General features: G+C 40.3%; 1 protein-coding gene across 1 annotated transcript in view; it reads left to right on the forward strand.

The window, feature by feature from the left end:
- Positions 1 to 23,273, forward strand: part of LOC149169283 (uncharacterized) — a 324,296-nt gene that overhangs the window by 293,710 nt on the left and 7,313 nt on the right. The window contains exon 32 of the mRNA XM_089428626.1: positions 320 to 598. Coding sequence (XP_089284752.1) covers positions 320 to 598 — 279 coding nt within the window. The remainder of the gene's footprint in view (positions 1 to 319; positions 599 to 23,273) is intronic.

The following is a 23,273-nucleotide window of genomic DNA, read 5'->3' on the forward strand; positions in this document are numbered from 1 at the left end:
AAAGGCATACATTCTGATTTGCCCATTTACATGCAAGGAAGAATATTTTCATGTACAGGTCTAGGGAAGGTTTTAGAAGTTAACTTGAATTTATTGAATCAAACAATGAAGAATATGATCAGATGAATACCAATGGATCCTTTAAGTTGCTTTGTATTCCTGCAGTTTCACAAGGTTTAGTTGAATTACTTTGATGAAAATAACAATTTGTGAAAATGTTCTTATTGAAAGTAGCCTTATGTTGGCCAAATCATTTGCGCGGATGGCATTCATAGAATATGGTTGGGGCTTTTAAATTATTTTCATTGGTATCTTGCAGGAGATTGCACCTGACCATACAGTGAAGTTGGATAGAATTGGGGCCGATTTGCCTATAGTGCGCAGGCATGGTAGCAGCTTCCGTCGATTGACAATAGTTGGTTCTGATGGTTCACAACGACATTTTCTAGTACAGACTTCATTAACTCCTAGTGCTAGGAGTGATGAACGAATGGTACAACTGTTTCGTGTCTTAAACAGGTTGTTTGACAAACACAAGGAATCAAGACGCAGGCATCTTGCATTTCACACTCCAATTATTATACCAGTTTGGCCACAGGTATGTTTGGCTTCTTTTCACTCAAACAGATTGGTTAACCATTGGTGCTGATTTTTTAAAACAGAAATTAGGTACATTTATTATCAGAAAGGGTTGTAGCAAAGCTGACAACGCTGATTCAACATACAGAGTGCCTTATGCTGAAGTTTCCTTTATCCCCTCCAAGAACTGGGGAGAAAAATGATGGTTTTTTCTGCAGGGTCTTTTTTGCCAAATTCCTGAATTCCATGAATAAATTCTTACAAAATGATTACAAAGGAAAGTGCAAAACATGATGTGTTGGTAGTTTAAATTCCTTTCTTACCTAAAGTAGGTTCCAGAAATTCCTGAAATTCTGAGGGTTTTGGCTTTTCTGATTCATAATTGCTCTGATCCCAATTGTTTTCATCCCTTTGTGAGAGGATGGGAGGGATTTGGTGCTTTTTACAAGAAGGTTTAATGTGGACCTTTGCTGCTGGCTCTGGTTCTTTGTCCTTCTCTTCTTCCTCTATTTTCTCTATCTCCTTTTTTTCCTCCTCTTTTTCCTCCTCAGTGTTGTTTTCCTTGTATTTGTCATCTACTTCCGTTTCTGCTAGTGTTTTAGTCACAATATCTTCAAGGGATGGATGAAAATTCTTGCATTTGATTGAGAGCTTCTTGAACTTGGGCTTTTCTGGTGTCTTCTGCTTTGGCGAAGGTTGCTCCTCTTGGGTTTTTGGCAAATTGTGGCAAGATGTCCATAAGCATGACAGGTATTGCACTTAAATGGAATCTGTTCATAATCTACAGTTATTGATGGCTCAATTTGTCTATATTGATGGTTAATATAGCCTCTAGGAGGTGCTTCTCCAAGTCTACCTATATGCATATTCTTGCACATGGATACAGGTTGCCTTTGGGTTTTGCTCAGCCAATGAATCTGCCCTGTCTGTTTCTAATATTTCTGAGAGTGCAATCATCCTAGAATATTATTGGGAGATGAGGCAATCTCACCCATAGCAGGGTGGTTTTGATTTTTTCTTCTGGATTGAATTCTAGGGACCATGGGGCTAGATACATTTCCCTGGATCCCATAAAGTATGGCCCAAAGGTGAATAGCAAGTCCTGCCCCTCTTTATTAAGAAAAAGAAAAATAAGATAACCATGGTGAGAAGCAAAAATGAACCTGTTCTTTGATATTAGTGGATCATTGTGCAGCCACCGATGTTTCCATAGCTTTTGGACTTGGCCAAAAACCTGTAAAGTTTCCTATCAGAGCACATTCAGATAGTATGAGGGATTTCCTTCTTGGTTCTGTAGATGAGAGATTCAGTTGACAAATCACAGTGAGTCCTTTCAGGAATTTCATTTGCTAAGGTTGGTTCCACTTTTAATGGTTCAATGAACAAACCATAATATAGAAGGCCTCCGATTTCAGACTGCTAGTGTACAATTGTGGCTGACTTAACAGGTTGTGACATAATTAGCAAACAGGCTTGCCCACTACTGAATCAACACCTCTATGATTGATTCTAGTAGTTAATCTGCAGACAATGCTGTGACTCACTATGATTTCCTCTACCGGGTTGATGGCTGTTAGTTTTTGTAGTATCAGAAAGGTGTCCTAGCCTCAACATTGGTCAGAGAGGCTAAAAAACACTAGATCTCCAAAACCTAGAAAAGGTTTCAGGAGAAATCACCTAGAGATGTCTCAATTAAGTTAATTGATTGATAATTAAATATTTCCTAAGTCTAACTTAGGAAAAGTGATTAATTAACAACAATTTATTGAAGAAGGTGAAAGTTCTGTAGAAAGTCACACAGATCGAGTTTGGGATGATTTTAGCCGTTGATGGGGATCTAATCATGGTTGTTGGTTCACCAACAAGAGATTATAAAAGCAACTCGATGGGTAGACAGAGAATGTATTTGTAAGGTCGAGTTCCTTGGAAGATCGAGCTATCCAGCTACAGATATTGTGTTTGATAGGTGGGGAGTATTGAAGAGACAGTAGGATGAGTCTCGAGTCATATTATTGTCTTGTCTCCTCTTTTCACATTGAGTCAATATCTTAAGTCAATTATCCCTGGCCCCCTTCCATCCAACATTAGGGACATGGTGCCATATTTCTCATACTTCCTAATGATCACTTTATGTTGGCGAAAAGGAGTTCATTATCACCTTTTCTTCAATACGTTACCCCTCTTTGACTCTGACGCATTATCTGGGGGTGATCTAGAAGTTGAACACCTTGGTGGTCGTTAGCCTCATTGGCATTCACCTCACATCCAACAAGGTCAATTGTCATCGGGCCTTGAATGGATGATCCTTTCTAGTTGCTCGACTCCAACACATGTTTCACAACTGGCAAGTTGTGGTTGTGCCTTGGGGCCCATTGCTCATTGGTGGGTTTCGTCATTCCTAGGAGGTGTTTTTCTCATTGGCATCTCACCAGGTGGTTGCTTACCTCTATAAGATTAATGGTTATAGGTTGTCGTCTATGGATACAATTTGCAAAGACTAATAGGTTCTCGACATGCCTTAGGGGGATCCCGTCCCCTTAAGTCACCATTGTTAACCACAAAATTTTCCCCTTGCAAACTTGGAGGGTTAACAACCAACATATTTCATTAGGTTGGAGATTTAGAAACATATGCAAAGCAGATATTTCATTAGGTTGAAGGTTCAAAGCCTAGTTGTAGGATGGGTTCAATGATGATTCAGAGATTTTTTTGCACATATTGGAGAAAGTTACTATTTTTAGTAGGTCCCCTATGTTGTAGGAGACAGAGTTCCGGGGATTGTATGGTGGTACTAATATTCAGTGCTTATGAACTCATGATTCTAGTGGGGCTTGGTCGGGTGACAGACGTGGCATTTACTATTTTTAGTAGGTTTTGTTTGCAGACTCGTATGTTAGAATTAATGGTATATTTGGACATGTAGACAATTTTCTTATTTTTAGCAGTCCCTACTTTTAGACATACTATATATGGAAGGGTCCTCATATTTGTTGTAGGCATTTTGTACTTTTTCTTTTGTCAGGGGAATTGCTATTTTTGGCATGTCTATTTATAACAATTTGACATGTGGCAATATGTAAAGTTGACACATGGCAGTTTATGGAATGGATAATTGGAAAGATTTATAGATGAGTAGTCCTCAGTGATATGGCAAGGCAATTGGTTGATGGAAGTGTGATTTAGCAATAATGGAAATTTATTTATTTTCCCTCCATCCTCTTTTCTCTCTCCTAATGTGTAGTAGTTTTCTCCCTGCTACACTCATTCCTTTTCACTCATATTTTTACCTAAATTGAATTCCCTAAAATTATACCATGATATTTTTAGCCAAATCAAATCATCCAAAATTTATTCAAATATTATTTTTATCCATGTTCAAAATGCAAAATTCACCCAAAGATGCTTTTACCCAAGTCAAATTGGTTCTAATTATTGTCAAGGATATTTTTATCTTGTGACAATTCGTAAATGCTTCAGTTAAACTCAAGCATGTGTCTCTTCACTTAGCTTTTCTTCTCTAGTTCAGTTTAGTGGGAGATGAGTTAACTCTACATGATTTTTTTAGGTCATTTTTTTAGGTGCTCATTGATTGCCATTGTTGGGTAATTTAACCTCCTACTTTGCCTATGTAAATTGGAGGAATTAGAAGGGGAAAATGTTTATAAATATAGCTAGAGGCCAAGCCCACAATTTGAATTGTCTTCAACAAGCAGCATCATTACTCTCTTGTCTCCATATTCTTTCTTTTGACTCTCTTCTAGCTTCTACTTTGTTGTGTTTGAATATATTTGTCATCAATTCTGCGATGTTCATCTTGGTGCAGCTAGACTTTTGGCCTTTGTAGAATACAACTTGGTTATGATCTATTCAATTCCTCTAGGTTTGTTTGATGCCTCAATGGTATCTTATGCAATTTGTTAAAAGTTTTTAACCTATTTTATTTGGTGAAATCTGCCATTTAGATACACTTTCTTCCTATTTTATTTTCTATATAAAAAGCTGATTGCTAGAGATCATTCCACTTATTAAAACACTAATATTTTTTCAAACTTGTTTGGCAGCTAACATGTTGGTCAAACAAGCATTACTCTATTGTTTTCTGCATGATATATTGCAGATTTATAGGTGAAAACAATGCTTGCTAAAAATAGGGACCCCCCCGAAAGGTTGACATGCACCAGCCTGAATGGAGAGGGAGATTTGCTAGTGATACTAACAATATGTTTTCCTATATGTTTCATGGAAATTTCTTAACCCAGATTCATCAGATAATTTAATTCTCGAAAGGGTAAAATTTTGTGCTAATTAGCTGAAGGTAAGCAACACATCACCAGCCTGAATGGAGAGGGAGATTTGCTAGTGATACTAACAATACTTTTTCCTATATGTTTCATGGAAATTTCTTAACCCAGATTCATCACATAATTTAATTCTGGAAAGGGTAAAATTTTGTGCTAATTAGCTGAAGCTAAGCAACACATCATGTCTTGATGGAGGCCAATTGACATTCCAAAACTATGAAAGAAACAATCACCGAATAGTCATTGGTTCAGTTGTGGAGCCCTTGGATTTCATGGATTCCTTCTTAACTGACCATAATCATGTTGAAATTTGATGAATAAAAAAAGTTTCCAACAATTCCAACCGGATTTTAATTTCACCTTATCACTCCCATTCAGTTAAATGGCCTTTCCCATAAACATACATTCAACATATAGAATTCTGGAAATGAAATTTTCAGATTAAAACACATGAGACTGTCAACACAAGCTGAAAATAAATATGGATATAACCAGACCAGCAACACACATAAAAATACACACAGATTTTTGGTCAACTTAGACCCAGGCAAAACCCCTTCAATCTTCTCCGGGGAAACCCTGTTAGAGAGCTCTTCAAATTTATTTATCTTTCAAGTTCAGGAACAATACATTTGCAGACAAAACAAAACAGCAAAATACAACTTATCTCTTCAGCCAAAAACTCCTTGAAAACCATGCCCACTTTGCCTCTATTTTCGTGCCCATTTGAAGTTGAAAATATTTATTGTACGGATACGACTGTACGGACTGTACAATTTTTTTTTTTTCAAAAACTTCTCTCGAACGACATGCAATTCACAATATTCATTGTTGTTCGCACTGTATCTTCTGTGGTCTTTTCAACCTTGATATCCATGCCTAACTTTGCCCAGAAATCACTCCTTCAGCTTGCTGTAACAAATTTCTCCTTCAGAACTTTTCTCCGTCTCTCAGCCGCCTTTCTCCAATCTGCTCACGAAGAATGAATGCAGTCTATCTTTTCTTTTCCCCCTTTTGTTTCCCTAAATGACTTTTGGTCATCTTAAGATATAATGGATCAAATTCATTTAAATCAAGGGATGAGAATAAATGTGCATTTAATTCTCACTTTCTATTTTTTAACTCACCCAATAAGTAAAGTACTCACATTGTACTTTATGTATAAAGTCCCTTTTCACTTTATAATTTAACATTAACTTTACCACTTATAAAGTTGCTTTCACTTTATATGGTCACACTTAGGAAAATAATTTTTTTGGACACTTTTTCCCAGGTAGAGACTAACCCATGGGAAACCACTTGTCCAAGGTACATTAAAAATCAACACTCCCTCTTACTGAGGAAAGTGTTTCTCACCACACCCATTTTGTCCCTGAAATGGACATGCTTTCCTGTTGGCAAGGACTTCGTGAGAACATTGGCCACCTACTCATCTGTTGATATATACTCCAGCTTCATTGGCCCCTTTTGAACATAGTCCCTGATGAAATGATATCTGATGTCAATGTGTTTTGACCTGTCATGAAACATTGGATTCTTCGTGAGTTTAATGCAACTCTGATTATCACAGTGAATAACCGTCGGTCTCAACTCCTGATCAAATAGACCATGCAACATCTTGCGAAGCCAAATGGCCTCACAACTAGCCTGGCTAGAAGCCATATACTCAGCCTTAGAAGAGCTCAAAGCAACTAAATTTTGCTTTCAATTGAACCACGACACAACTGCCGAACCCAATCCAAAGCAACACCCTGAAGTGCTTTTCCTGTCAGAAGCACAACCTGCCCAATCTAAATCTGTGTAACCTGCCAACCTCACTCTATCTCCTTACCTATAGTCTAGACCATAATCAACAATCCTCTACACGTAGTGAAGAATGTGCTTTGCAATGACCCAGTGCACCTTCCTGGGCTCAACCATGAACTGGCTAAGTGTGTTCACTGCAAAGCATATATCTAGCCTAGTGTTGACCAGGTACATCAAGGAACCAATACGTTGCCTATACAATGTGGGATCCACCAAACTAGATTTTGATGCATGAAGCTTCTTCCAGTTGGTGATCATAGGTGTAGACGTGGGTCTACAGTCTGCCATGTGAAGTCTACTCAACACATCCACAACATACTGCCCCTGCCCCAGAAAGATATGCTCCTCCTCCTGCCGCACCTCAAGCCCCAAAAAGTAATGCATTAGGCCAATGTCCTTCATCTCGAACTCCATAGCAAGATCCTCCTTGCAACCACTAATCACTGTCTCTGCCCTAGTAATGAACAAGTCATTGACATACAACACAAGAATGAGCAGATCATCCCCTACAACAATGTAGTATAGGTTCGGATCTGCATCACTCTTCGTGAAACCCATCTATTGCAAGTAAGTATCAATCCTCGAATACCAAGCTCTCGGAGCTTACTTAAGTCTGTAGAGTGCTCGTCTCAACCGACATACATTGGTCTCCCACCCAAGTACCTCAAAGCCCTGTGGCTGCTCAACATACACCTCCTCCTCTATAACTCCGTTCAAAAATGCAATCTTCACATCCATCTGATGGATCTGCTAGCCCATTTATGTAGCAATAGAAATAAGGGACCCGATAGAAGTGTACCGAGCTACGGGAGCGAAGGTTTCATCATAGTCAACTCCCTATATCTGTGATAACCCTCAAGCCACAAATCTCGCCTTGAACTTCTCAATGCTGCCATCCACAACATGCTTGATCTTGTAGAGCCACTTGGAAGTCACAACTGACTTGCCCTTAGGCCTAGGCACCACTTCCCATACATTGTTCTTAATGATAGAGGCATACTCCTCCACCATAGCCTCTCTCCATACCTCCTGGCTGGCAGCCTCCTCATAGCTAGTAGTTTTAAAGTCAATAATGTTGGTAGCCTTGGCTACATAATTGCAAAACTGCTTAGGTGGCACACTCTCCTTGTTCACCCTCTTTGGAGAACCAACAGACTCCGCTTCCTTCTAGGTGTCTTGAAGCCACTTGGGCATCCTCTTCCCCGAAGAAGCTTCCCCATAGGGAACCTCATCCTCTGCCCCCCAGTCTGGTGAACCTGAAGGTTTGCCAATTAACCTTGGTGTGTTTGTACCAGCCCCTGTCCTCGAAGAACCTGTACTGGCACCTGTGCCTGTGTCAGCTGAAGTGCCATGTAAACTTTGTACTAGTGGATTCCCTAAAGAAGTGCTATGTGAACTCGCCACTGGTGCCCCAGATGTCACTGACACTAAAGTACCCCCTGTACTAGTTGATCCAGAACCTTGAGGTCCTGCTCCCTGTACTTGATCTCCTTACTGAGGAGAACTCTATTACTCTCTCTCATCATACTCCCGTGATCTCCGATAGGCCCTCTCCTCCTTGAACTTCACAGCCTTCCTAATCACTACTCTTTGTTTAGAAGGAATGAAGATCCGATAGGCCTTCGAAGTCTCGCTGTAACCCATAAAGGTACCCTTCTCTGCCATGGGTTCCAGCTTTGTCCTCTGCTCCTTAGTCATCATTGAATATAACATAGTACTCATAACCACCCAAAGAGACATGAGACATACGACCACTAACATCAGCATGAATCAAGTCTAGTATACTTGTAGCTCTGTTGTCGCTCGTTGGGAATGGTAACTTGGTGTACTTGCCCAAAGCACACCCTCTGTAGACCACATAATGCTCGACACTGAAATCAGGAACTCCAGTAGTGATCTCCCTCCGTACTCTCAAAGTGCCATGATGCATATGCCTCATCCTCCAGTGCCATAACTCGTACAAGTCTCTACTGCTGGTGGTACTAGTGTGAGTGCTACCAGATGTGCTACTCACCAATGCCCCTGCCGACTGAAAATTGAACCTGTATAGTTTCCCAAAGCAGACTCCAATCACTTTGGCTGAAGTGATGGAAGCTCCCTTGGGATGCATCAATACCTGCCTTCCTGAGAAAATGACGTCAAACCCCTTCTCCTCCATAACAGACACTGAAATCAAGTTCTTCTTCATCCTCGAAACATACAAAAAATGCATGACCTTCAAAGGAGGCAAAGGCTCCGTCTCAAAGGTCATAGTCCCCACGCCAACAACTCTCACAGTGCAGTCATCTCCTAATATAATCTCAATATCAAGTGCCCTCTCTGCAAGCTCTGAAAAGAACTCCCGTGCGAAACCCCGCTGTCTATGTACCACACATCGGATGATGTGCTCCTACTAGATGTAGAAGTAATAAAATGCAAAGTCCTGGCAAAATTGTGAAGCAAATTGCTCCACCTCTGTTGAAGCTGCATTACACTTCTTCCCCTTGTTCTTCCTCTCAGGACACGTAGCAGCATAGTGTCCCATCTTCTGACATGCCCAACATTTTACTTTGGACATATCAATATCTTTCTTCTTCTTCTTCTCCTTTCTCGTAGCCCCATCTGATGAGGCCCCTTTCTTGGCCTTGCCTTTGTTCTTCCCCCTAGTTGTCAAGGCTACATCCTCCTCATCAACTATCTTTACCCCACCACTGCCAGTCTTCCGTATCCCATGTTGCAGACAATCATCCTAGAATTTGTCCCAATTGGGAAGATTCTTCATAGAGGTAACAACATCTCCAAAGACCTCCCAAGACTTAGGAAGTCCCGCTATAGCTATCCAGACTAACTCTGTGGGTGCAACTGTCTCACCAATAGCAGTCAAATCATCACGTACCTGTTTGACCCTCCCAAGATAATGAACTACACTTTCAGCCTTTGTCATCCTGATGTTCATGAATTGTTCTTTAAGTGCTATCTTCTTTCTCTCATTGGTACTCTAATAGAGAGTGGTTAGAGCTGTCCACATCTAATATGCATATGTGTTTCCTTTCACCTGAGGGACCACATGATCCTTCAGACTGTCCATCAAAATCCTTTTTTTTGCCTTTGCATTATTTTTTGTGAATTCAACAAGTTCATCTGCAGCCAATGTTCCACCAAGGTTCCAGGACAAGGAGGCGAGGGAGCGAGGATACGCGGGAGCGGCCTATGCAAAAGCTCCCCACCAATTTTTAGGAAACATGGGGGGACATCAGGGTCTTAAAAACTTATAAATATAAAATATAATTTATAAATCAATGAATCATATCATTGAAACAAATTTAAAACGAAAACTTAAAAGCTGCAAAGCATGATCATTGATATGAATATCATTATCATATAAATTTAAAATTCTAATTTATAATCATACATTATGATTAATTTATTAAACCATATTGATGTTTCACCTCCTACTATGAACATTGAATACTGAATATTGACATAAAATTATAAAAGTCAAGTCTGATACAACAAGAGTCAAAATTTTATAGAATTATAAAATTCAAGTCTGATACATCAAGAGTAAAAAATTTATAGAGTCGGAATAACATAAGAACATCAACATTTCAAAAGATAAACAACCATATTTTTGCTCAAGCCTCAAGGTAATGCCCCACTAGTCTGTGCATCCATTCGCTGCATGAATAAATCAGGATCAACCATATCACCATCTGAATCTGAATCGCTAGCATTCTGATACATGCTGAGTGGCACACCAACCAACCCCATCTGTCTCTCATCAAGTCTCTCCTCCATATATACCTGTGCATCATCCTCTAGGTCAACATCCCATCGGGTTGCTGGTCCCTTCAAATACTCAGGTGTCTTCCTATGCTCAAGACGTTGGGCATTGTGCACAACAACTAACTTCTCCGCTCTTTTAGAGGTAAGCTTGTTCCTCTTGATAGAGTGGATGAAGCTATATGTGGACCAATTCCTCTCTGTTGTAGAGGAACTAGCAATTTGAGACAAAAAACACATGGCTAGATCTTTGAGCTCTGGGGCACCATCCCCATGCATCCTCCACTAACCAATCAGGTCATCTTGGGCTAGATCTATGCGATTTGCCTGAGCACCACATGTGTTGAAGGGGCCACTAAGGGATGCAAACTAAACAAACTGTCTTTGAAATCTTGCCCCCTCCTCCTCATTTTACATCTTTGCAATTGCATCTAGGAAGCCATTCTTTACCTCAGGATCATCAATAGGAGGCACCCTCCTAGGTCTCTCAACATACGATTTTGGGTTTAATGCATATGTTGCCATGTGCAAAGGTGTGTTCATGCGATCCCACCTACGCTGAATGATGCATCGAATCTAGGATGTATAGAACTCTAATGAGGGCTCCCTCTGCTAAATGGCTACCTTCACATGACCCAACATGCTATCAAAGGTCTCATAGATTTCTCCAAGACTAGGAGCATCTGAATCAGTGTAACGAATGACCTCCACAATAGGGCCCAAGAATGACACCAAATAAGAATAATCTGCCCACCAATCATTGTCCAACACCTGAAACCTGAACTTTTTCCTCGTGTCCTTCTTTGATTCTGACCACCTTCCCCACTTTGATCTCACAACCAAGGATTGTAGAGGTGCTTGTATCTCTAGCATCCTCTCCAATAAGAGAAAATAGCTAGCATATCTAGTATCAGTGGGCTTGAGGAATTTCTTCCTCCTGTGAGCCCTATACATAGCCAAGGAGGTGTGGTGGTTGCAGATAAACATCTGCACATCTCTCGCAGCTGTCACCATGTCTGATATTCACTGAGTCTTGCCAATGGCCTTCAGTGCATTATTAAGTGCATGCACACAACAAGGAGTCCAAAAAATATGTTGATACCTGTCTTGATTCAATAACCCAGCTGATCTACAAACTGCTGCTGCATCTATCACAACCTACACCACACTATCAGGCCCAACATCCTCTATAGCTTCTTGAAGAAGCTTAAATTGGAAAGATGCATCCTTGCGCTTTCCAGAACAGTCAATAGCTTTAAAAATGAATGGACCTTCCGAAGATGTCACTATGATGTTGATTAATGGGTGTTTTCGGATGTCAGTCCATCCATCCATAACAATAGAGCAACCAAACCTCAACCATGTTTCTCTCATTCTCTCTTTTTGCACATTAATTTTGGACACTTGTCTATCTAAAGTTGTTCGTAGCTTATGTTCTCTGGGTGGTACATATGAAGGCCCTATTCTTGCAATTGCTTGGACCATTTCCTTGTAATAAGGAGAACGAACAACATGGAAGGGAATCCCATTGCCAAAAAGAAATTTGCCAACTGCATCATCTGTGTCATCTCGATCTAGAAAATTGTACATCCCAGACATTGTACCACCCATTGCACAAGAACGAGATGCACCAGTAGAAACCTTTGTCTTTTTTGATGAAGCACTGGATGGAGGAGTATTTGTGGATAGATCAACACGTATGCTAGAAAACAATCCTTTTCCAGTGGCTGCCTTTTCTAGCCTCCAAAGTTGCTTTCTTTGAGCTGAATTCAGATTCCTTGGGGGACAAATATTGATTCCTTTACCTGTAATAGCCAAAATGTGTTGCTTCACCTTGGTATAGTTGCCAACAAAGTGATGCCCACAAATATTGCAGACCCAATCACGTGAGCCACCACCAACTTTTGGATTATTTTTCGGCAGTCTCGTTTCATAGATTAGGAGTGGTTTTAGAGGATTAAATATCCCCTTTGCAAATTTTTCCAGCTCTCTTGGTGGGCCTCCAGAATCTACACCCATGCCTATTCTCGTTTCTTGCCCCCCTGTCACTGCTTTCAATTTCTTCTTATGCATCTTGTGGTTCATTATCACTGTAGCCATTATCACTGTTCCCACTGTTCCCAGAAGAAGTCTGACTCTGACTCATAGTTGTAAGTTGAATGACAAATGTAGGGGTCAACTTGTAGTGAATAAAAAAATTTAAAAACATTACACGGGCTAACTAATACTAACAACACACACATTGAACACTGATTTTTTTTTTTTTGTTTCTTTATTCTTCTTAAATTTACATGAAAAAAATTAAATTAATACATAGTCAACACTAAAAAATAAAAAAAATTAAAATTTACAAAAAAAATGAAAAAAACACAGTCAAGTTTCAACTTTAAAAAAAAATCATAGTCAAGTTTAAAAAAAATTTGAGAAAAAAAAAAAAAAAAAACACAGCCTACAGGTACATAATAAACACAAAACTGAGAAAAATTTAAAAAAATTACGATTTATAGAAAAAAATGGAAAAAAAACAGGGTACTTAGTAACTTAGTAGTTACAACTTGATTGTCGATGGGCGCTGCGGTGGTGTAGTACTTGAGTGAGTTCCAAGTCGTGGCGGTGTTGGAGTCTGAGGCAACAGCGACGGTGTGTGCAACAACATGATGCAACAACGACGGTGTGTGCCGCAATGACCAACATCCACTTCTGTGATGACGTCCAATAGGCTATAGTGGAGTGATGGTCGTCCAACAATGGAGTGATGGCCGTCCAACAATGGAGTTCAGTGGTCAAACTTCAATGTGTGTCAGTGACGTCCATCAACGCGTTGGTATCGGCGACGTCTAGTAGATGGAGTGAGGGCGTCAGGCAACAAATTTTTTTGGAATGAAGTGACTTAAACCCTTGGCCCACATATAATTTTTTTTTTTTTCTTTATTTAATATGATTAAAAAAATGATTAAAAAAATCGAATTTGGGCAAAGGGAAAGGACCCCCCATGACCCCCTCGACCCCCCTTGACCGTCCACAACCCCCATTTTTGGAAACGACCCCTCAACGGGAGGAAACGACCCCCTGGAAAGTCCCCCTGCGTACCCTGTTTTTTGGGAGCGTGGGGAAACAACTCCCTCTCGTCCTCAAGTCCTCGGAGTGCGGGGGAGCTAGGAAACTTGACCCCCAGGGAGGACGCGTCCCCGTGGAACACTGTCTGCAGCAGTAGGAGGTACAACCACTTGCCACACTATGTCCCAAACAGTTGCCTCCTCAAACACTGACTGAATTCTGTCCTTCCAAACGACATAGTTGGATATCCCATCCAGTCTGTCCTCTATCCTTAAGAACATGGTCATGATTGCTGTCCAAAATTTACAAAACCAAGAAAATGGGGAAATGAACTTTCCAACACATCTTGCTGTCCCAAAAGTTCAGTTTGTGTGAAATTTCACCTTGCTGTCCCAAAATATCAGTTTGCTGTCCAAAAATTAAGTTTGTTGTCCAAACCACTGTTTGCTGGCCCTAACTACTGTTGTTGTTCGAATTGAAATTTTCAGCTTTTAGCTTTGATACCATGTTGAAATTTGATGACTAAAAAAAGTTTCCATTAATCCCAACCCGGTTTTAATTGCACCTTATCACACCTATTTAGTTAAATGCACTTTCCCATAAGCATACATTCAACATATAGAATTCGGGAAATGAAATTTTCAGATTAAAACATATGGCACTGTCAACACATGCTGAAAATAAATATGGACATAACCAGACCAACAACACACATAAAAATACACAGATTTTTGGTCAACTTACACCTAGGCAAAACCCCTTCAATATTCTCCGGGGAACACCTGTTAGAGAGCTCTTCAAATTTATTTATCTTTCAAGTTCAGGAAAAATACATTTGCAGACAAAACAAAACAACAAAATACAACTTATCTCTTCAGCCCAAAACTCCTTGAAAACTGTGGCCACTTTGCCTTGATTTTCATGCCCACTTGAAGCTGAAAATATGTACTGTACGGATACGACTGTACAGACTGTCCTGTACAGAGTGTATGGATTTCCGTACCACTGTATGGTTTTTTTTCAAAAGCTTTTCTCAAACAGCGTGCAGCTCACAACATTCAATGTTGTTTGTACTGTACCTTCTGCTATCTTCTAAACCTTGATTTCCATGCCCAACTTTGCCCAAAAATCACTCCTTTAGCTTGCTGCAACAAATTTCTCCTTCAGAACTTTTCTTTAGCTCTCAACTTCCTTTCTCCAATTTGCTTATGAAGAATGAATGTCGTTTCTCTTTTGTTTTCCCCCTTTTGTTTCCATAAATGACTTTTGGGCAACCCTAAGATCTAATGGCTCAGATTCATTTAGATCAAGGGTTGAGAATAAATGTGCATTTAATTCTCACTTTCTATTTTTTAACTCATTCATTAAATAAAGTACCCACATTGTACTTTATGTCTAAAGTCACGTTTCACTTTATAATTTAACATTGACTTTACCACTTATAAAGTCACTTTCACTTTATAAAGTCTCACTTAGGAAAATAATTATTTTGGAAACTTTTCCCTAGGTAGAGACTAACCCATGGGAAACCACTTGTACAAAGGTACATTAAAAATCAACAAATCACGAATAATATAAATAGAATCCTAGTAGCAGTAACAAGCATAATAATAATCACTGGAGCTTATTGCTTTGAAAGAGAAGGGAAAGTTTTGTTGGAAATTGCAAATGAGCTCTATGTTGTATTGTTGAATGCTATAGATTGTTTTACTAAGATTTTGGAAGTTTATATATTAAATTATATAATTTAACTTACATAACCTTATAAAGTGGCTATATAACCAATATTAATTAATGTATATATAGCTAATAATAGGGAGTATGCATTATAATCATGCTAATTGTGACAATCGATAATATGCAGATGACATAAAATGATATTTATCAAAATATTTATCATATATTATGTGGCAATAGAATATATTGAACAACAAAAACTTTTCTAGTAACAAGAATAATTGAACATCAAACTCAAGACATCAATGTCGAAGTTATGTCAGTAATTTATTAGGCAACAATTATGCGGATTTTATGTAATGCACAATGAATCTACTACATGTAGACAATCTGACCAAGTCTATACACCACTCTAGGGCATGTAAGATCACTTCCAAAGCACCTTCGCTCACCATGTTTAGGTGTGGAATCACATGAATACGGTGGGGTGACCTTAGGCTCTCACTAAATGGTGTTCTTGCTCACATTCACCTAAAAGGAATGGATTGGAATATTATAGAATTTGAGGGAAATAATGATTGACCAACCCAATGGGACTCTTCCACTCTTATAAAATGAGTATTAGAGTTTACAAAAGATAGTGCCTTGATATAGAGCAAGTAGAGCAATTCTAAATGGCCCAAGGAAAGCATCATGTGTTTGGTGAGAATAGAATGAAAGAAGAAAAGGAACCCCAAGGAAAACATCTCTTACAAAGGCACTTTCGCTAGTACTTGTTACACCTTATTGTATGAGAGGTAAGAATGTGATTGATTCGGATTTATGAAGGAACGAAATGAAATACAAATTTAAACAAAAACACAGAGATACAACGAAACAAAACTTCAATTATTTAAAGCAATTGGTGAAACTGTTTACATGTAGAAAAGAAACAAATCAGTTCGGGCAATGGTAACTTATTTCTTAGAAGAGATGTGACGACTACATGCCTTCTAAACTGAGTTACAATGAGGCTCTCAGGCCATTTTATCATCAAGAAACAATGGAAAACCTTAAACATCCAGAAACTTAACCCTAGGAGATGAAGCATCAAAAGCTTGTGGGCCCCTCTGGGGTTAGTTGGAACATCAACTTCCTAGGGTCATAACTTTGGCGTACGATCTTCATTTGGTATGAATGATAGCCCATTAGAAAGGTCTATCCGAGCACAACGACCTTCAACTAAAAACATTTCTCCATTTCCCCAAAAAACATCGTTTAGGGCCTCAAAACGACTCTGAAAGTTTAGGACCCGGAAAGCTGCCAAAATAGAAAACTACCAAAATAGGAAACTTTGTTGGAAAATAGGAAACTGAATAGAAATAGTGTTGTGGGGGTCCAAGTGGAATAGGTGGGTGGCCAATAATATCCACCTAAATTAGTCCTCCCCCCTTAGGAAACAATGGTCACCATTGCGCCGAGTGCCTCCATGAGATGGGGAAACTTTTGTTAAATTTGGCCCTTGGTGAGCCACTTGCCTTGGTGCAAGAGTTGGCCAACTTTGAGAACCCGATATGGCTAGATCCCCTGTTGATGAGTGTTTTTAATCTGTGTCCTTGATTCGAACAATTGTGGCATGTTCGATGCAATCCGGATGGAGCTTTGTTGGTGTCAGCTGCTTAGTAATTTCTGATGTGTCCAACAATGGTGGAAAGGATGGCCGAAGGCACTCCACATTGAACACGGTTCCAGACCAAGGAATGGAGGGATACTTATCTCGACAGCATTGTCACCCATTGTCATCCAAGTGGTCGAAGCTTTCGATGGGCTCTAGCAAGGTGTTCCTTTTGTAGATGCAACCACACCATGTCACCCACTTGAAACTTATGTGGCATCTGGTGTTGATCATGACATTGTTTATACATGGCATTGGCTTTATCCAGGATATCACGAACCCGCTGGCAGATGCGCTGGATGCATTCAATAAACCTGGTGGCTTTATTAGTTTCTGACTATACATGTGCAAATTCTACTTGTGTAGTCGCAAGAGGCATGACAACATCAATTGGGCACAATGGTTGAAATCCTAGGTTCACTTGAAAGGGGTTGTGGCTAGTCGAGCTATGGAGATCTCTATTAGAGCTGTGTTGCACATAGGGAAGACTCTCATCCCATGTCCGTGGATGCTTGAAGTTGTACATGTGTAGTGTGTGCACTGTCATCTTGTTGACAACCTTTGTTTGACCATTAGTTTGGGGTGGAATATAGTTGACTTGGAGAGCTTGGTGTTCAGCAACGACCAGGATGCGCTCATGAACCTGTGTCCTGATCTGATACAATGGTCTGCGGGATCCCAAAATGTACCCATACTTGTTTGGAGAAGAGTTTGGCGGTATCTTCTGCTGTGATACTCTTCTTGCAAACAATCAATATAGCTATCTTAGAAAATCTATCAATGGCCACAAATACAGTGATTACCATGCTTGGTAGAAGGAAGGCCAGCCATATAATCCATGGAGATGGATTCCCAAGGGGCTAGGTAAGAGTAGGCAAAGGAGTGTATAGGCCTTGCTTCTTAATGGTTGGCTTGGCGATGGCACAATTAGTGCAAGATCTAATATATTTTCCACCATCTTTTCAGAGGTTTGGCCAATAAAAATACTTTTGTAGTACTGCCACTGTTTCGTCCAAACCAAAATGTCTTATGGCTCAACTGTCTTGTACCTCCCAAATCAGCTTGGCATGCTCGCTTGAAGGAACACAAAGGTGCCCCATGTAGCATAATAGTGCATCCTGGAGGTGGGAGTCTGGTACTTGCTTGCCAGCCATCCAGTGTTAAATTCTTTTCTAGGATTTTGATTCTCTCACCCATTCTCTGGGCCCTTTGTGTTTCTTCTTTCTGCTTCAGTTGGGTAATTTTGCAGTCTGTTTCCAAACTTGTAACCTTTTCTCTTAACTTGTTCATTTTAGTAGCCTAGATAGACATCTCTTCCATGGCTTTGACAAGTTCTGCTACTTTCTCTCCTGATGCACCTGCTGCTGATGTAGACTCTGTTGTTGCTGGCAAGGTTGTTGCAAGTGGAGCTGTAGGTGCCAAAGATGTTGCTAGTGTGGATGGCACTGCTGTGGAGACTGTGGGGATAACATTTGTTGAAGAGGTGGCCACATCTACCTGTTTTAATTGGATCAAAGCATCCAATTCCTTTTCAGTTTCTTTAAGTTGGTCATTCAATTTCAAGACCAAGTCCATTAGTTCTTCATGCCCCTGTTGGGCTTCTAGGACTTCTAGTGTTTGTGGATGCTATAGCTAAGGTATTTTTAGCTGTTTCTTCAATGCAACTATGTCATCGTTATTCTTTTTGATAAGTTGTTTTGTAGCTTTTATATCCTTGGGATCGTGTCCCAATTCAATTACTAAGTCCTCTAAGGACTTGATCCTTGTGTCCTTGGCCTGTGAGGAGGCCTTCTCCAACTGGAATTGTGCTGAGATGTTGTTCAGGGAGTTCTGTAGCTAATGGGCAGCTATCGCTTTACTTGTCAGGGTGGAGCATATCATCTCTCTAGCCTGTTTGTGTAGCTCAATCTAGTCTATGGGATGAATATCCCTTACTAACACTTCAAAATCTACCTTTTTGAAATCTAATGTTGTCTTTGGTTGCTGGGATGTAGGCTTCATAAAGGTTATCTGCAGCTTCCCCTATTTAATGTCAAAGGTTGACTTCAGCCTTGTTTGATTGGTAGGAGTCAACTTCATATATTTTGCATATGTGTGGGCCTTAGGCCTCTCATTTCTAGCCTTGATTTCTTTATACCTCTCGTTGATATCTTGATCAATTTTGTACAACTGCAGCCATCCAGAAGTTTCGTGCCCATAAGAGTTGAGAACAGTGACCAGTGCCACAACCGGGGATTCACTGAGGCAATCTGCAATGTTATTGGTGTTGCCCTTCTTGTATTTAATGTTCAAATGAAATTGTTGCAGATATGTGGACCATTTTGATGGTGATCGTTTTACAACTTTCCTTGTGTCTGTATATATTATAAACTGAAGAGGTTGGTGATCTGTGTGGATGATTGTCCCTTTCCTCGGAATGTAATGTTTCCACTGCAAGCAAACTTGCACAATGGAATACATATCCTTATTGTAGATGGGGTATTTCCAAATTGTATCAGAGAGTGTCTCATTGTGATAGGTCATCGGATGCCCTTGCTGGGTGAGAACTGCACCAATAGCATAGTTGAAGGCATCTGTCTCAATTTCAAATGGTTGTTGCAGGCCTGACGATGTGAGTATTGGCGTAGAGCAAAGGTGATGTTTCAGCTTAACGAATGCTTTCTGTTGGGACTCAGATCAAAAGAACTTTGCTTTTGCTTCGCCCTTGGTAACTTGACTCAAAGGCCAAGTGATATGAGAGAACCCCAACATGAACTTTCGATAGAAATTGGCAAAGCCCAGAAAGGCCAAGTGATATGAGAGAACCTCAACACGAACTTTCAATAGAAATTGGCAAGGCCTAGTTTGTTGTGGAGCTATATTTGAGTTGTTGGGGCTGGCCAATCTTGAATGACTTTGATCTTAGCCGAATCCACATGCACACCTTGCTCATCAATGATGTAGCTTAGATATTGGACTTGGTTCATGCCAAAGGAGCGTTTCTCTAAGTTGGCACATAGTTTGTGCTACCACAGGGTTTGAAGGACCTGTCGAATATGTTGCAAGTGCTTTGCCTGACTCTTGTTGAAGATGATGATATTGTGCAGATATATAACTATGAACGAGTTGGTGAAAGGTTGCAAGATGTCATCCATCAATCTCATAAAATTTGCAGGGGGCATTTGTCAAGCAGAAGGGCATGACCAACCACTCAAAAGGGTCCTCCTTGGATTTGAAGGCGGTCTTCCATACATCTGTGGATTCTATTGGAACTTGGTGATAGTTAGACTTCAAATCAATCTTGCTAAAGTACTTGCCCCTCTTGAGTTGGTCAAGAAGGTCATCAATCTGTGGGATCGAATACCTGTTCCTGATAGTGATTTTATTCAGTGCCCGATAATCAATGCAGAGTCTCCAGGTCCCATACTTCTTCTACACGAATACAATTGAGCTCCCACATGGTGAGGAACTTGGTCAGATGTGCCCTTTTAGTAGTAATCCCTGGATTTGTCACTTGATTTTCTTGTTTTCCAGAAGAGAGTGGCAGTATATTGTTCCATTGGGTAGAGGTGCTCTAGGAGTTAGATCAATCGAATGCTTGATCTGACAGTGAAAAGTTACTCTCATGGGTGAGGAGGAGATGTCCCTATATTCTTCCATGACCTTATCAACTTGCTTTAGCTGCGCGAAGGAACCTTTTCTGGGTGAGAGCGAATAAGAAAGAAAACAAATTTCTTGGTCTGGGAGATGATCTCACTGCATCGCTTAGCGAAGATCAGAGAAATGGCGTAAGGCGATGCTACCTCTAGTACCTTATACAGTTTTCTGCCCAAGATAATAATAGCAGTGTGAGGTTTGGACTCATACACAACATTGATTTGGATTTATGAAGGAAAGAAATGAAATACAGATTCAAACAAAAACACAGAGATACAACAAAACATGACTTCAATTAATAAACAAGACTTGTGTGTGACACCCTTGGGAATTTTTTTTTCTCTTAGGTGGTCTTCAATTGACATCCACCAACCCTTGGCAAGGACTAGATAGCTCAATGTGCCATCATCTCCACCACCTGAGCCAACCATTATACACTCTCGCCCATATGTCCTAATCGTATGTTTGAAGGTGGTCCTTCCAACCCTGGAGGTATTTCTTTCATTATGTAGTTGGGTATTTTTGCTTGCTTATCATGGACACTTCTAGGCATTGATTAGTGGGGGGATTCAATGGAAAGAATGGGCTTGGTTTGTACTCTTGTCCCCTTTGCGAACTTGGTGGTTCACCTCGTATCCTAGTCCTATGGGATCTCCTTTATTGGCTACTAGCATTAGGAGTGGCACTACATGGGAAATCCTGATTTTGGTTGCATTGTCCCACTTCTCGACACCACATACATCACTCCCTTCCACTCACTATAACTCCTTTGCACTTATTTCCCATCCGGGTCCACATTTGTGCATTGGGTCCACAAGGAGTTAGCCTTCCCCTCCCCTGGTCCTGTGAAATTTTCAGATTGTTCTATGCTGTATCAATTACTTTAGCCCAATTCAATACTTCAATTAGCAATCTTTTCAATAACAATTAGTCTTTACATTTTTCAAAACTGAAGATAGAACAATAAATGCAATGAAAAAGGAGACAATCAACACATCAACAAGAGACACTAGGTTTGGTCAAAGACCAGGGAAAAACCCCACAAGGGGGAAAACCCTTTGAAATTATTCTTCTATTAGATTGTCATAAAATATTCAACAGAGAGTACAATGAGACCAATACAATATCATTCAACAAAATAACCCAATAACATTCAGAAATAAGTTTCCATCATCAGAATATATCAGAGACAACTTTTCCTGTCTACGGTTAACTTCGGTCAACGTTCAATTTCAGTCAAATTTCTCGGTCGCATGCATGAGGAGTTGTGCGAGCAACTGGAGGCTTCCAGTCGCACCCTTGATGTCTACAAGCCAGTAAATGTGGTCAATTTTTCCATATGACGTGCCTGCGATTATAGCCCAAAAGCCCTAAAACAGATGCGAGTCTCGGACCTTGTAATTTCAAACCTTTGCGAACTTATTTTGTCATCCCTGCCTTAGACCTGTGTGAGCTAATCAATGAAGAAGAGAAGAAGAAGAAGCTTGGTGATGTCCAAATGAGCTTGAGGTCACTTGTATTTACAGGCTTTCAAGGGTGTCCATTTTGCTTTTGGGCTGACCTTGTCCTAATGTGCATGTGGGCTTTTCTTCATAAGTACACTTTCCTTTATCCGATTTGATTGATCTTTAGGTTGATTTTGGTCCTCTCGAAAAGAGAAATTCAATCCAATGATCATCTCCATAAAATGAGCTATCCAAAGTGGAATTTGAACGTAGTTGCATAATTTAACACTCCGTTTCAACTAAGGAGAATACCACCTATGAATATCTGATCGTCGAACATCATGTCATGTATAGCCTGTCGTCATATCATGTCCCATCTCTACTCAACTTTATCTGCTGAAACATTCTTGAATCTAAAGAAGAAGAATCATCGAAAAGCTAAAGCTACCACCCTCTACATCGTCGGAGAGCATATCTCAATTCGAAGCCACATCGAGGAGTAGATCTTAACTTGGAATATCATGGGGGAGGTAAATATCTCCGACCCCATATTGAGCAATAGGTGATATAGGGGAGCACATCTCAACCCATCCCATTGCTTACTGATCTTCCCAACAATGACCCTCAAGAGTCATGTGGTAGAATACCTGCATCATAATCCGAGCTTGGGCGAGATACCTGACTTACCAAAAGGTAAGGATCACATGCCCCAAGCCTCTTCAACCCTTTGGCGAGACAGGGAGGGACAATCCTAACAAGCTCGACTTGTGGGTATGATGCCAACCGGGGCATACTCTGCAAAAATCAAGATGGGGGAGCAACATCTCCAACCCTATAGGTAACAGATAGGGGTGATACGCTATTGTCCAGAGATCCCTCAAACCCAGGAGCCCTCTATCTCAATTTCACACCCTAGGAGCTCAAACAAGGGGGAAGAGCTGGCTCAGTGTCCTCGATTAGTGATGCCCCTTATCAGGAAGGGTCACATCCATCAGTCCAAGCTACTCTCTAAAGAACAAGAACTTCCCTTTCGGTGAGAATATCTACAGTCTGCTCATTTGTCAATATGTGATGGAGTCTAATGGCTCCTTTCAACACCATCTCTCGAATGATATCAGAGCTCTATGTGTTTGGACTTGTCATGAAATACCAGATTCTCTGCCAGACGGATCCCACTTTTGTTGTCACAATATATGACTGAAGTATCTAGGACCTACTCAAATAGCTCTCCAGAAAGTTTCCTCAACCAAATTACTTCACAGCTAGCCATGCTAACGACAATATACTTTGCCTCGACGGTACTCAATGCAATGAACTTCGGCTTCCTGCTCATCCAACTTATCATGGCAGATCCAA

This window comes from Pinus tabuliformis, chromosome 4_2, assembly GCF_031772625.1.
Source record: "Pinus tabuliformis cultivar Carrire ecotype Pingquan chromosome 4_2, CPIR1, whole genome shotgun sequence".
Taxonomy (NCBI): Eukaryota; Viridiplantae; Streptophyta; class Pinopsida; order Pinales; family Pinaceae; genus Pinus; species Pinus tabuliformis.